Source organism: Pristiophorus japonicus, chromosome 24, assembly GCF_044704955.1.
Source record: "Pristiophorus japonicus isolate sPriJap1 chromosome 24, sPriJap1.hap1, whole genome shotgun sequence".
In the NCBI taxonomy this organism is placed as follows: Eukaryota; Metazoa; Chordata; class Chondrichthyes; family Pristiophoridae; genus Pristiophorus; species Pristiophorus japonicus.
In genome coordinates this window covers 26,685,132-26,698,982 of record NC_092000.1, presented here as the reverse complement: position 1 = coordinate 26,698,982, position 13,851 = coordinate 26,685,132, and the positions used below count along the sequence as shown (strand labels likewise).

The following is a 13,851-nucleotide window of genomic DNA, read 5'->3' as shown; positions in this document are numbered from 1 at the left end:
CTTATCGCTCAAAAATCTGTCTACTCTGCCTTAAATATATTCAATGACCCAGAGAACTCCACAGATTTACAACCCTCAGAGAGGAAATTCCTCCTCATCTCAGTTTTAAATGGGCAGCCCCTTATTCTGAGACTATGTCCCCTAGTTTTAGTTTCCCCTATGTGGAAATATCCTCTCTGCACCCACCTTGTCGAGCCCGCACATTATCGTATATATTTCGATAAGATCACATAGAAAATAGGTGCAAGAGTAGGCCATTTGGCTCATCGAGCCTGCACCGCCATTCAATAAGATCATGGCTGATCATTCCCTCAGTACCCCTTTCCCGCTTTCTCTCCATACACCTTGATCTCTTTAGCCGAAAGGGCCATATCTAACTCCCTCTTGAATATATCCAATGAACTGGCATCAACAACTCTCTGCGGCAGGGAATTCCACAGGTTAACAACTCTCTGAGTGAAGAAGTTTCTCCTCATCTCAGTCCTAAATGGCCTACCCCTTATCCTAAGACTATGTCCTCTGGTTCTGGACTTCCCCAACATCGGAAACATTCTTCCGCATCTAACCTGTCCAGTCCCGTCAGAATCTTATACGTTTCTATGAGATCCCCTCTCATCCTTCTGAACTCCAGTGAATAAAGGCCCATTTGATCCAGTCTCTCCTCATATGTCAGTCCAGCCATCCGTGGAATCAGTCTGGTGAACCTTTGCTGCACCCCCTCAATAGCAAGAACGTCCTTCCTCAGATTAGAAGACCAAAACTGTACACAATATTCCAGGTGAGGCTTTACGAATACTGCACAACTGCAGTAAGACCTCCCTGTTCCTATACTCAAATCCCCTATCTATGAAGGCCAACATACCATTTGCCGCCTTCACCGCCTGCTGTATCTGCATGCCCACTTTCAGTGGCTGATGAACCATGATGCCCAGGTCTCATTGCACCTCTCCTTTTCCTAATCTGCCGCCATTCAGATAATATTCTGCCTTCATGTTTTTGCCCCCAAAATGGATAACCTCCCATTTATCCACATATTATACTGTATCTGCCATGCATTTGCCCACTCACCTAACCTGTCCAAGTCACCCTGCAGCCTCTCAGCGTCCTCCTCACAGCTCACACTGCCACCCAATTTAGTGTCATCCGCAAACTTGGAGATGATATACTCAATTCCTTCATCTAAATCGTTCATGTATATCGTAAAGAGCTGGGGTCCCAGCACTGAGCCCTGCGGCTCTCCACTAGTCACTGCCTGCCATTCCGAAAAGGACCCGTTTATCCCGATTCTCTGCTTCCTGTCTGCCAACCAGTTCTCTATCCACGTCAGTACATTACCCTCAATACCATGCGCTTTGATTTTGAACACCAATCTCTTGGCAAAAGCCTTTTGATAGTCCAAATACACCACATCCACTGGTTCGCCCTTGTCCACTCTGCTAGTAACATCCTCAAAAAATTTCAGAAGATTCGTCAAGCATGATTTCCCTTTCATAAATCCATGCTGACTTGGTCCGATCCTGTCACTGCTTTCCAAATGCGCTGCTATTTCATCCTTAATAATTGATTCCAACATTTTCCCCACTACTGATGTCAGGCTAACCGGTCTATAATTACCCGTTTTCTCTCCCTCCTTTTTTTAAAACGTGGTGTTACATTAGCTACCCTCCAGTCCATAGGGACTGATCCAGAGTCGATAGACTGTTGGAAAATGATCACCAGTGCATTCACTATTTCTGGGGCCACTTCCTTAGTCTGCATCCCAGAGTACTTATCAGGCCCTGGGGATCTATCGCCCTTCAATCCCAACAATCTCCCTCACACAATTTCCCGCCTAATAAGGATATCCTTCAGTTCCTCCTTCTCACTAGACCCACTGTCCCCTAGTACATTCGGAAGGTTATTTGTGTCTTGCTTCGTGAAGACAGAACTGAAGTATTGATTCAATTGGTCTGCCATTTCTTTGTTCCCCATTATAAATTCACCTGAATCCATCTGCAAGGGACCTACATTTGTCTTCACTAATCTTTTTCTCTTCACATATTTATCGAAGTTTTTGCAGTCCCTTTTTATGTTTCCTGCAAGCTTCCTCTCGTACTCTATTTTCCCCCTCTTAATTAAACCCTTAGTCCTCCTCTGTTGAATTCTAAAGTTCTCCCAGTCCTCATTTGTTTTAACACTATCCTTAGTTTCCCTTGTTAGCCACGGTTGAGCCACCTTCCTCGTTTTATTTTTACTCCAGACAGGGATGTAGAATTGCTGAAGTTCATTCATGTGATCTTTAAATGTTTGCCATTGCTTATCCACCCTCAACCTTTTAAGTATCCTTTGTTAGTCTATTCTAGCCAATTCACGCCTCATACCGTCGAAGTTACCTTTCCTTAAGTTCAGGATCCTAGTTTCCGAATTAACTGTCGCTCTCCATCTTAATAAAGAATTCTACCATATTATGGTCACTCTTCCCCAAGGGGCCTCGCACAACAAGATTGCTAATTAGTCCCTTCTCATTACACATCACCCAGTCTAGGATGGCCTGCTCTCTAGTTGGTTCCTCGACATATTGGCCTAGAAAATCATCCCTAATACACTCCAGGAAATCCTCTTCTACCGCATTGCTACCAGTTTGGTTTGCCCAATCAATATGTAGATTAAAGTCGCCCATGATAACTGCTATACCTTTATTGCACACATCCTTTATTTATTGTTTGATGCTGTCCCCAACCTCACTACTACTGTTTGGAGGTCTGTAGACAACTCCCACTAGCATTTTTTGCCCTTTGGGATTCTGCAGCTCCACCCATACAGATTCCACATTATCCAGGCTAATGTCCCTCCTTACTATTGCATTAATTTCCTCTTTAACCAGCAATGCCACCCCGCCTCCTTTTCCTCTCTGCCTATCCTTCCTAAATGTTGAATACTCCTGGATGTTGAGTTCCCAGCCTTGGTCACCCTGGAGCCATGTCTCCGTGATGCCAATTACATCATATCCGTTAACTACTGTCTGCGCAGTTAATCCGTCCACCTTATTCCAAATACTCCTTGCATTGAGGCACAGAGCCTTCAGGCTTGTCTTTTTAACACACTTTGCCCCTTTAGAATTTTGCTGTAATGTGGCCCTTTTTGTTTTTTGCCTTGGGTTTCTCTGCCCTCCACTTTTACTATTCTCCTTTCTATCTTTTGCTTCTGCCTCCATTTTATTTCCCTCTGTCTCCCTGCATAGGTTCCCATCCCCCTGCCATGTTAGTTTAACTCCTCCCCAACAGCACGAGCAAACATTCCCCCTAGGACATTGGTTCCGGTCCTGCCCAGGTGCAGACTGTCCGGTTTGTACTGGTCTCACCTCCCCTGGAACCGGTTCCAAAGTCCCAGGAATTTGAATCCCTCCCTTCTGCACCACCACTCAAGCAACGTATTCATCTGAGCTATCCTGTGATTCCTACTCTGACTAGCACATGACACTGGTAGCAATCCTGAGATTACTACTTTTGAAGTCCTACTTTTTAATTTAACTCCGAGCTCCCTAAATTCGTTTCGTAGGACCTCATCCTGTTTTTTTACCTATATCGTTGGTACCTATATGCACCACGACAACTGGCTGTTCACCCTCCCTTTTCAGAATGTCCTGCACCCGCTCCGAGACATCCTTGACCCTTGGACCAGGGAGGCAACATACCATCCTGGAGTCTCGATTGCAGCCGTAGAAAAGCCTACCTATTTCCCTTACAATGGAATCCCCTATCACTATAGCTCTCCCACTCTTTTTCCTGCCCTCCTGTGCAGCAGAGCCACCCACTGTGCCATGAACTTGGCTGCTGCTGCTCCCCCCTAATGAGTCATCCCCTTCAACAGTACCCAAAGCGGTGTGTCTGTTTTGCAGGGGGATGACCGCAGGGGACCCCTGCACTACCTTCCTTGCACTGCTCTTCCTGTTGGTCACCCATTTACTATCTGGCTGTGTACCCTTTACCTGCGGTGAGACCAACTCACTAAACGTGCTATTCACATCATTCTCAACATTGTGCATGCTCCAGAGTGAATCCACCCGCTTTTCCAGTGCCGCAATGCGGTCCATCAGGAGCTGTAGGCGGATACACTTCCCGCACACGTAGTCGTCAGGGACACCGGAAGCATCCCTAACTTACCACATATTACAGGAGGAGCATAACACGTGTCCGAGCTGTCCTGACATGACTTAACCCTTAGATAAACTTAATTTGGCAACAAGGCTAAATGTTACTTACTGATATAGGAAATGAAAAAGAAAAGCTACTTACCAATCACTTACCCTCTTGGCTGTGACGGTCACCTTTCAATTTCTTTCTACTTCTCTTTTGCCTTCTGACCCAGCACCAGCTGCACCGGCTGGCCTTTATAGGCCTCTTGACGCTGCTCTCACCGACTGCAGCCAAGAGCTATGCAGTTAGTTGCACTCCTCTGCTCTTTCCCCAGAGCCCTGCAAATATTTCCTTTTCAGTATAAGCAATGCACTTTTGAAAATTACTTTTGAATCTGCTTCCACCGCCCTTTCAGGCAGTGCATTCCACTGATCTGTGGGAAAACATTAAGAAATAGGAGCAGGAGTCGGCCATTTGGCCCCTTGAGCCTGCGAGCCCATTCAATACGATCATGGCTAATCTGATCTTGACCTCAACTCCACTTCTCTGCCCGCTCCTCATAACCCTTGACACCCGTATCATTCAAAAATCTGTCTATCTCCACCTTAAATATAGTCAATGACCCAGTTCTACAGCTCTCTGATGCAGAATGGGCGACCCCATATTCTGAAACTATGCCCCCTAGTTCTGGATTCCCCACAAGTGGAAACATCCTCTTTGCATCTACTCTGTCAAGGCCCCTCAGAATCTTATGTTTCAAAATGATCATCTCTCATTCTTCTAAGCTCCAGTGAGTACAGGCCCAACCTGCTCAACTTTTCTTAATCAGACAACTCCTTTATCTCAGGAATCAACCTTGTGAACCTTCTCTGAGCAGTGATTAAATTTAATTTTGCCTGTGATTGAGGGGAGGCATCATGCAGGTCTTTGAAATAATCAGAGAGAGAGAGATGGCGTTGGACTAAAGAATCTGTTTAATTTGAACAATAATCACAAGACTGAAGATATAAGTATAGAACTCACAAGGCCCAAATAGATGGGAAATTATCTAAATAGACTGGGAATTGCCTGCTGAGGAGCAAGAGTGCTCATTGAGCTCCACAAGACAAGTTCAGGCCTCTGCTGACCTGCGCTCCTCACACCCCGGTACAAGACCATTGGAGGAATCCCTCCCACCACTTGCCTTGCTGTCAGCAGCCTCCTTCTGGTGCTGGCGGGCAGTCCGGAAGAGCTAGATCTTCATCGCCTGCCTGCCAGCCAGTTCCTGACAGACGAGCAGCTGATCGACGGCATTTAATGCAACCTGGCCCAACTCAAACCCCAGGACGCTCCTGCAAGCTTCCTGCCAGGAGTTAAAATCAACCCTCATGGGGTTGGACCACCAACGTGAAACGGGACCAGTTGGACCGGACCCCACCATGAGTCAACGCATGTGGATCTGGGCCTCGGCATGAGTCAGAAAAAGAAATTGGAAGGGAAAAGTATATTGCTCCGAATATTCCTTCCCCCATACCCCTGCACCTGCTGTATCCGAGTACTAGTCAGGCGAAATGCACCAGAACTCTGCCGCACCTGACCTGACCCGACCCTGTCTGCGTTTTCAGGCTCCGGTCATTTGCAAGGCACAAAATGCCCCCAGCGAAGCCTCCCCAGGCATGGCCTGCACCCATTGACTGAGGACAGAAGCCAGTCTCCGCTGCAGGCCTTTGAGGCCTGTAGGAACAATGATGGCCACCAGTAGCAGCTAGAGAGCCACCAGCCCCGAGGATCCCTCCAATAAGAAAAGCCTACTTGCCTTTTTTAGGCCACCTTCGCCTTGCTGCCCAACGGATCTACCAGTTTGAGTGGCGAGGTACAAGGGCCAGTGACGGCTTCTTCGAGCACCCCTGGATCTGGGCAGCCTTCAGAAGAACATTGAGGAAAATGAGGTGTGAGGGACAAGAACAAAACCAACTTTCCTTTAATGGAAAAAGTTCCTCAGTTGCTTCAGAGGAGTTGGAACAAAATGAGCGAAGAGCCAGAGGAGAAAATATTCGGAGGGAATGACCAAACACTTGGTTAAAGGAGTGGGTCTTAATTCTTCATTACAACAGTGACTACACGCCAAAAGTATTTCATTGGCTGTAAAGCACTTTGGTCGTGAAAGGCACTATGTAAATGCAAGTCTTTCTTTCTTAAGGAGGGTCTTGAAGGAGAAGAGGGAGATGGAGAAGCAGAGAGGTTTAGGGAGAGAATTCAAGAGCACGGGGCCTACACTGCTGAAGGCCTGGCCGTCAATGGTGAAGGGAGAGAGTGGGGATGCGCAAGAGGCCATAGTCACACGAGCAGTGATTTCAGGGAGTGGGGGTTGTAGGGCTCTAGGAGATAAGAGACTTGAGGGGGGAGGTCAAGAATAAATTTAAACAAAGACGTGAAAATTTTAAATTTAGGACGTTGTTAAACTGGGTCAGCAGAGACGCGGGTACCTGGTACGGGCAGGATAGCAGCACACGAGTTTCGGATAAGTTGAAGTTTACAGAGGGTGGGTGATGGAAGGCCAAGTTAACATTGAAATGAGTCCAAAGGTGACAAAGGCATGTACAAGGGTTTCAACAAGAGATGGGCTGAAGAAGAGATGGAGGCGGGTGATGGAGAGAATATGGGCTGGTAAACTCCATCAGGGTTGAATGGAGCACCGTGATTTCCAACAGCCTGTTCAACCCGAGTCATTGGCCGTACAGAGGATAGAATTGGTGCTGAGGGTGTGGAGTTTGTGAGGTGGTGGTCGTGGGGGCTGGGGGGAAGAGAAGTGTGAGTATGGGAAGTGAGTGATGTGTTAGCAGAGCCCAAGAAGGTGGTGGTGGGGTGAGGTACGCGAGATGGGAAAGGAGGTTGCTGCGGTTGGCGTCCAGTGGACATGCTGGGCAGGCAAATTAGCGAGAGAGGTGGATGGGGCAATCGGGGTTGCTTCTTATAATGAGGAAGCAACTGGTGCCTCGATGGGCCCTTCGGAGGCACAGAGGGTAGCTGTTGGCTCATTCAAGAGGAAATTCAAGTCTGGAACAGCGGCAAGAGAGTAGAAAGGCAGAGGAGTAGCGAAGGATTGGGGCAGGTATGTGGTGAGGGCGGGAGAGAGGCAAAGGGCCAATGAAAGGTGGCATGGCTTTCATATCTCTGCTGTTGGGGACTTTGAGCACAGGAAATAAGAGAGAAGTTCCTGAGTGGCCACGATCGAAAGCAAAAGGAGATAGCAGCAATGGGCTCGGATCCGGAGTGGCAGCCAAATATGCAAACCTACTGCCGTAACTACATGGCAATGCTTTGAATGCTCCTGTTGGGCGTAGGCCCTCCTTCCCATTTCGGTGGATTCCCGGGGAATTCCAGGGCAATGTAAAGAGCCCTGGTGAATGCCCCTTGTACCAGGGAACTGAGTATTTCCCCAGGCACACTGATATTCCTCTCTGACACTGCCTGTACTGACTAGCAACGCCAAATATTGTAACCCTCATTTCTTGAAATTAAAACTAAAAGTTTTGTTGTGGGGGGGGGGGGGGCGGTCAGTGAAACAATAAACTGGAAATGAAGACCCGATGGATTGATGCACAGCAGCACCTACTGGTATACCAGAAGAACTACACCATTCGGCTAACAGAAGCAGAATGAATTGAGTAGAAAATAAATTGTCTTGAATCAAAAGAAAAGGAACTTAAAACAAAAACTAGTAAAGGATAGGAGACAAATTTTGCTCTTGCAGCATATGATATCATTGAACCTTCTGTCGGTTACTGTCTGCACTGACTAGCAATCTGCCAAACAGTCAGCGTAGTTACAATCACCGATCACAGCAATTGCCAAACAAGTGTAACAGAAACAACCAAACGAAGCCTTGCATCATTTATAGAGATTTAGGCTGAGGCGTGAATATTAACTGTAAATAATTTCTAAACTACCTTTGTATTTGTAATGTATTTGCTTCATGGGTTCTTTGCTTAAGAATCCATAGCAACACATTGCTATTAAGAACTAGTTGGTTTATTAGCAAAGGTTTAACAATCACACTTCACATTACCAGTTCATCCACCAGGCTCACAAGTGCCATACCTCATCGTGGATGACCTAGATCCAACTGACTGGGGTTTTATTGAGTCTTGCGAACATCACCTGACTGGCTAAGCCACTCACAATGCAACAGCTCTACAACTATTTTAAAATAATTTTAAATCAAGTGCCCTCTTTTGGCAAGGGCACTAGAGCCCTCAAATTTACTAAGTAACTGGGAACTTTGCCAAATTAAATTAAATTTCTGTTCCCTGGGGTGATGATGCACTCCAGTCCCTCCGGTGCCCACCTCTCGCGGAAGGCCGCGAGCGTACCAGTGGACACCGCGTGCTCCATCTCCAGGGACACGCTGGGGCAAACGTAACCATAGAAGAGAGGCAGGCAGTTGGGCTGAACGACCCCCTTGACCACCCTCTGCTTGGACTTGTTAATGACCACCTTGGCCATGCCCAGGAGCAGTCCTACGAGGCGGTCCTCCACCTGCTCGCTCCCCTCCGCACAGGGTGCCCAAAGATCACGAGTGTGGGACTGAAGTGTAGCCAAAAATTCAGGAGCAGCCCCTTTAAATAATGGAAGAGGGACAATAGCTCTGCAAAACCCCTGAGCATACTCACCAGTGCATACATTACATTATTGTAATTGGATTTAAAGGGACAGCCACCATTCTAAAATGAGACAAAAATGCTCTATTTCTGTCATTGTGCTCACCAGAAAGAGCTGCGACCCAGGAATAGCGTGACAGCTTGGCTCAGTTGATGGCACTGTTCTCTGAGTCAAAAGCTGGTGGGTTCAGAACTCCACTCTCGAACTTTAGCACAAAATCTAGGCTAACATGGCACTGCAGTACTGGGGGGAGGAGTGATGCATTGTCAGAGATCTTTCAAAGAATCCAAAGCCTTGTCTGCCTGTTCAAATGAACGTAAACAATCCCATCGCACTAGTCAAAGTAGAGTCGGGAGTTCTCCCAGTGTCCTGGCCAATATTCATCCATCAACCAACATCCACAACATGATTCAACTGGTCATTCATCCATTCATTGACTGTTTGTGGGACCTTACTATGTGACAACTAACTGCCACAATGGCCTATATAACAGTGACACAAGTTCAGTTCAGTTTATCGGCCATAAAGCATTATAGAATAACTTACAGTTGTGATGGGGTGCTGTATAAATGCAAGCTCTCTCTGTCTGGGGGTGTAACTTACAAACCTAAAGTACATACGTGCCTTGTATTTCACAAATTTACAAGTTGGGGTGTTTTATGGTTACCCAGCTGTAAGACTTATCTTAATTAAGACAGGTTTTAGCCCATAAGATTTATCTACACTTTACAGAGTTCAGACTTGAGACAATACACACAGACTCAGGATGTTTGTTTTTCTCACCCCTATCCAAGGTTTATCTTTCCTTAAAATAATCAAAGGAAATACAAGCAATTTACGATAGCATCAAATGCACAATTAGCCTGCAAACCTATCCCTATTAATATGCTTCTTAACAGTTAAAATTGCCTATCCCCTAAGTGAGTAAAAGAAACAAAGACACTCACACCAGACTATGGTCCGCGAATGTAAGACATAATCCCCTGATTCTCTTGTCAACTAACCAGGTTACCAGTTCTTGTGACTGCAGCAGCCCCCTTTCGCACGTGTTACAGCCATTTTATACTGTTTTTCCAGATGCCCAACGTGTACGCAATGGCCTAGCAATGAAACAAAGGGACGATCTCTCACGATGAATAGGTCTTTCGTTCTCTTATCTCCTGGGCAGTCATTTTTCCACAGTTCCCAGACAAGTCTTTTGCAGCAGTGAGGTGTTAAAACTCGTGAGAAAGTCTTTTGACTTTGCACAGCATTTTGGGTCATTCAAAATGGTCAAGTCAGTTTCAGCCATCTTGGAGCAGTTTGAAAGCACAGTTATTAGCAGAAAAATGAAACAAATAAAATGCTGTAATCTTACACAGCTCTTTGTGTTAACTGTTTGTTTTAATGTGTTTCAGGTCCAGTAACATTATCAGCATTGCTTCTGAGTCACAAACTCCCTAAGCAGCAGGTCCCATTGTATAGGAGATCATATGTAGGACAGACCTGGGATGCTGAAATGTACCTCGCATACTTGAGCATTAAACTTTGAAGTGAACACTGACTTTCCTTCTCTTGCAGAACACAGCATCTCTAGATGACTTCGAGAGAACAAAAACGCTGGGTACAGGATCCTTTGGCAGAGTGATGTTGGTGAAACACAAAGTTACAAAGGAGCATTATGCAATGAAGATACTGGACAAACAGAAGGTGAACAGACTGAATGTACTCTGTTTCACACCCCTCCACATCTGTACATGGGCAGTCGAGTTTTGGATCACCTCTAGTTTACATAGGGTAGAATGGGCTTCAGCAGCGGATGAGACGGGCGATGTTACGGAGGTGGAAATAGCCGGTCTTAGTTACGCTGCGGATATGTGGTCGAAAGCTCATTTCAGGGTCAAATATAACACTAAGGTTGCGAACAGTCTGGTTCAGCCTCAGATAGAAGTTTGGGAGTATTTTATGGGTATTGAGTTTTTTGCGATCAAAAGCTGTTTAGATAATGGCTGTATCTATTTCCAGTTCTACAAAGTATGAAAGGGAGGGATCCAGATTTGAGCCACACGGCAGCAGATTCTGCACATGTTTCGTCCAAACCGGGCGCACAGCGGCCGGAACATTCGCCACACGCAAATAGGAATGGAGATAAAAGCATACTCACAAGGACCCCAAAGTTGCCTAATCATCTCTCCTAGCTTAGAGCTCCTGTTCCTATCATATCAAATCACATCATACTCCGAAAACGTATCCATGACCCAAACCGGCAGTTCACGCGCGCGTGCGCACACACACACACACCACACACCACTTGACCCAAACCGACTGCGCACACACGCATCCAATGTATCCATGACTCGGCTTGGCTGCATACATGTGAACATATGGAAGAGCCACGTTGACCGAACACTGTATATACACATACTTATCCAAGAGCCAAGCTTGCACTGACGCAGATTTAGTTTTGTCCCCACTTTCTATTAAATTGCATTGACCACAGTGGGAGAGCAGAAGAGGAGGTTGTCTCAATAATGGAAAAACCACTGTGCGGAAGGGAGGCACTTGTAGGAGAGCAGGATGTTGGTGGCTATGTTCTTGGAGTACATAAATTAAGCCTATTGAGTCCACCAATGCTTGTGGCTTGTGCTCAGTGTTTAATAGAATCGGAATTAAATTCAGCTCACAAAAAATGTTGACCTGCCAAATTCATGATTCAAGTACAAACCATTGGCCATGTGTCCCCCAACACCCCCAACTTGGTCGGCTCCTGACATGGTAAACGAGATGTAATGGATTTACGGGAGAGGCATTTTTTCTTTCTTAAACTCGGTACATCAGTCTGATTGCGATAAGAATGATTGTGGCACGAAAGCAAAATACCGCGGATGCTAGAATCTGGAATAAAATCAGAAAACGCTGGAAATCTCAGCAGGTCAGGCAGCACCTGTGGAGAGAAAGCAGAGATGACCCGTCATCAGACGTTCTGACGATGGGTCACAGACCCGAAACGTTAACTCTGCTTTCTCTCCACAGATGCTGCCCGATCTGAGATTTTCTGTACGAATGATTGTAGTTTTGGCTGATACAATAATTGCACTACTTTCCTGGCCAGGTGGTAAAGCTGAAACAGATCGAGCACACACTGAATGAAAAAAAGATTCTTCAGGCTGTCAAGTTCCCTTTTCTGGTGCGGCTAGTATTCTCGTTCAAGGTGAGTGTTATATGAGTAATCCTGCAATCCCAGCTCTCACTAGGGCTGGGAAGCTTGAGGGCATGCGCAGAGTGGGTGGGGTGGGGAGAGGTGGGGCGGGGTTGTGTGTGTAACAGTGGGAAGAAGTGGTAAAAGGGGGGAGGGCGCGGGGGGAAGGATTACCAACGGAATAATGCTGGAAGTAGAAATGTTCAACAGGTTCCAGATACTTGATGACCAACTGAGGGAGGGGATGGAGAAATTACACTGCGACAATAATAATAATTTGATTTATAGAGAGCCATTCACATTGAAACCTTTAAAGTGCTTTAATCAACGAATTACTTTTGGAATGCAGTGATCATTGTGTTTTTAAATGTAACAGCCATTCTGTGCCAGTAGCATTCAGAATAAGGGGTTGCCCATTTACGGAGATGAGGAGGAATTTCTTCTCTTGAGGGTCGTAAATCTTTGGAATTCTCTACCCCAGAGAGCTGTGGAAGCTCAGTCATTTAATATATTCAAGGCTGAGATAGACAGATTCTTGAACTATAGGGGAGTAAAGGGTTATGGGGAACAGGCGGGAAAGTGGAGTTGAGGCCAAGATCAGATCAGCCATGATCTTATTGAATGGCGGAGCAGGCTCGAGGAGGGGTATGGCCTACTCCGGCTCCTATTTCTTATGTTCATCCCACAAAAAAATGGCCAGTCAATCCAGTTTGTTGGTTGGCAGAGGAATGTTGCCCAGGACACTTGGAGAACTCCTTGCTCTTTAATAGTACAATGTGGTCTCAAACATTCCTGCTGAACCATCAGAATAAGTAAGACGGGATCTCAGTTTAATGTCTCATCTGCAGGACAGCACCTTTGACAGCGCTGTACTCCCTCAGTACTACACTGGAGTGTCGACCTAGATTATGTGTTGACGCCCTGGTGATGAGACAGTGCAGCTCAAAGAAATGAGGAGAACCCCATTGTAAGACAAAATAGAAGGGAGGTAATGCAGTAATCTCTGTAATCTCCTCCAGCCCCACAACCCCCCCCCCCCCCCCCCCGAGATGTCTGCGCTCCTCTAATTCTGCCCTCTTGAGCATCCCTGATTATAATCACTCAACCATTGGTGGCCGTGCCTTCTGTTGCCTGGGCCCCAAGCTCTGGAACTCCCTGCCTAAACCTCTCCGCCTCGCTACCTCTCTTTCCTCCAAGACGCTCCTTAAAACATACTACTTTGACCAAGCTTTTTGCTTACCTGCCCTAATTTCTTCTTACGTGGCTCAGTGTCAATTTTTTAAATCTCATAATACCACTGTGAAGAGCCTTGAGACGTTGCACTTTGTTAAAGGCGCTATATAAATACAAATTGTTGTTGTAAGAGGTTTCCTGGTGCATTATTTGAACAGTTCTTTCTGTCATAAAACAAGGTTACTAGGCTGTTTACCAGAAACAAAGGTTGATATTGATATGAGGGTAGTCAAGGAGCAGGAGATGAGCCAGAGGTTGTATATGTGGAAATGAACAAGACAAGAGACATTCAGAGGTGCCCAGAGGTACATACCATGAATGAATAAAACACAATGAAAATCAAAACCGATAAAGGGGCAACAAAGGCCTCTCTGGTTAAGTATGTTTTTTTTTAAATCATTCACGGGATGTAGCCATTGCTGGCAAGGCCAGCATTTATTGTCCATTAGTTACCCTTGAGAAGGTGATGGTGAGCCATGTTCTTGAACCACTGCAGTCCGTGTGGTGAAGGTGCTCCCACAGTGCTGTTAGCTAGAGAGTTTCAGGATTTTGACCCAGCGACGATGAAGGAACGGAGATAAAAACTAGTGTTAGGGAGCGGTAGATTGCATTCAAAATCTGCAAGGAATCAGTAGGCAGAGGATTGGATACATTGATATAGATTATCAAAAGCAAAGGAAAACT

The 13,851-nt window shown here is 46.1% G+C and overlaps 1 protein-coding gene across 4 annotated transcripts in view; it reads left to right on the top strand.

The window, feature by feature from the left end:
- Window positions 1-13,851, top strand: part of LOC139237985 (cAMP-dependent protein kinase catalytic subunit alpha-like) — a 217,238-nt gene that overhangs the window by 170,225 nt on the left and 33,162 nt on the right. For all 4 annotated transcript variants that reach the window (XM_070867358.1, XM_070867357.1, XM_070867359.1 and 1 more), the window contains 2 exons: window positions 10,317-10,445; window positions 11,848-11,946. In XM_070867358.1, the coding sequence (XP_070723459.1) occupies window positions 10,317-10,445; window positions 11,848-11,946 (228 nt within the window). The remainder of the gene's footprint in view (window positions 1-10,316; window positions 10,446-11,847; window positions 11,947-13,851) is intronic.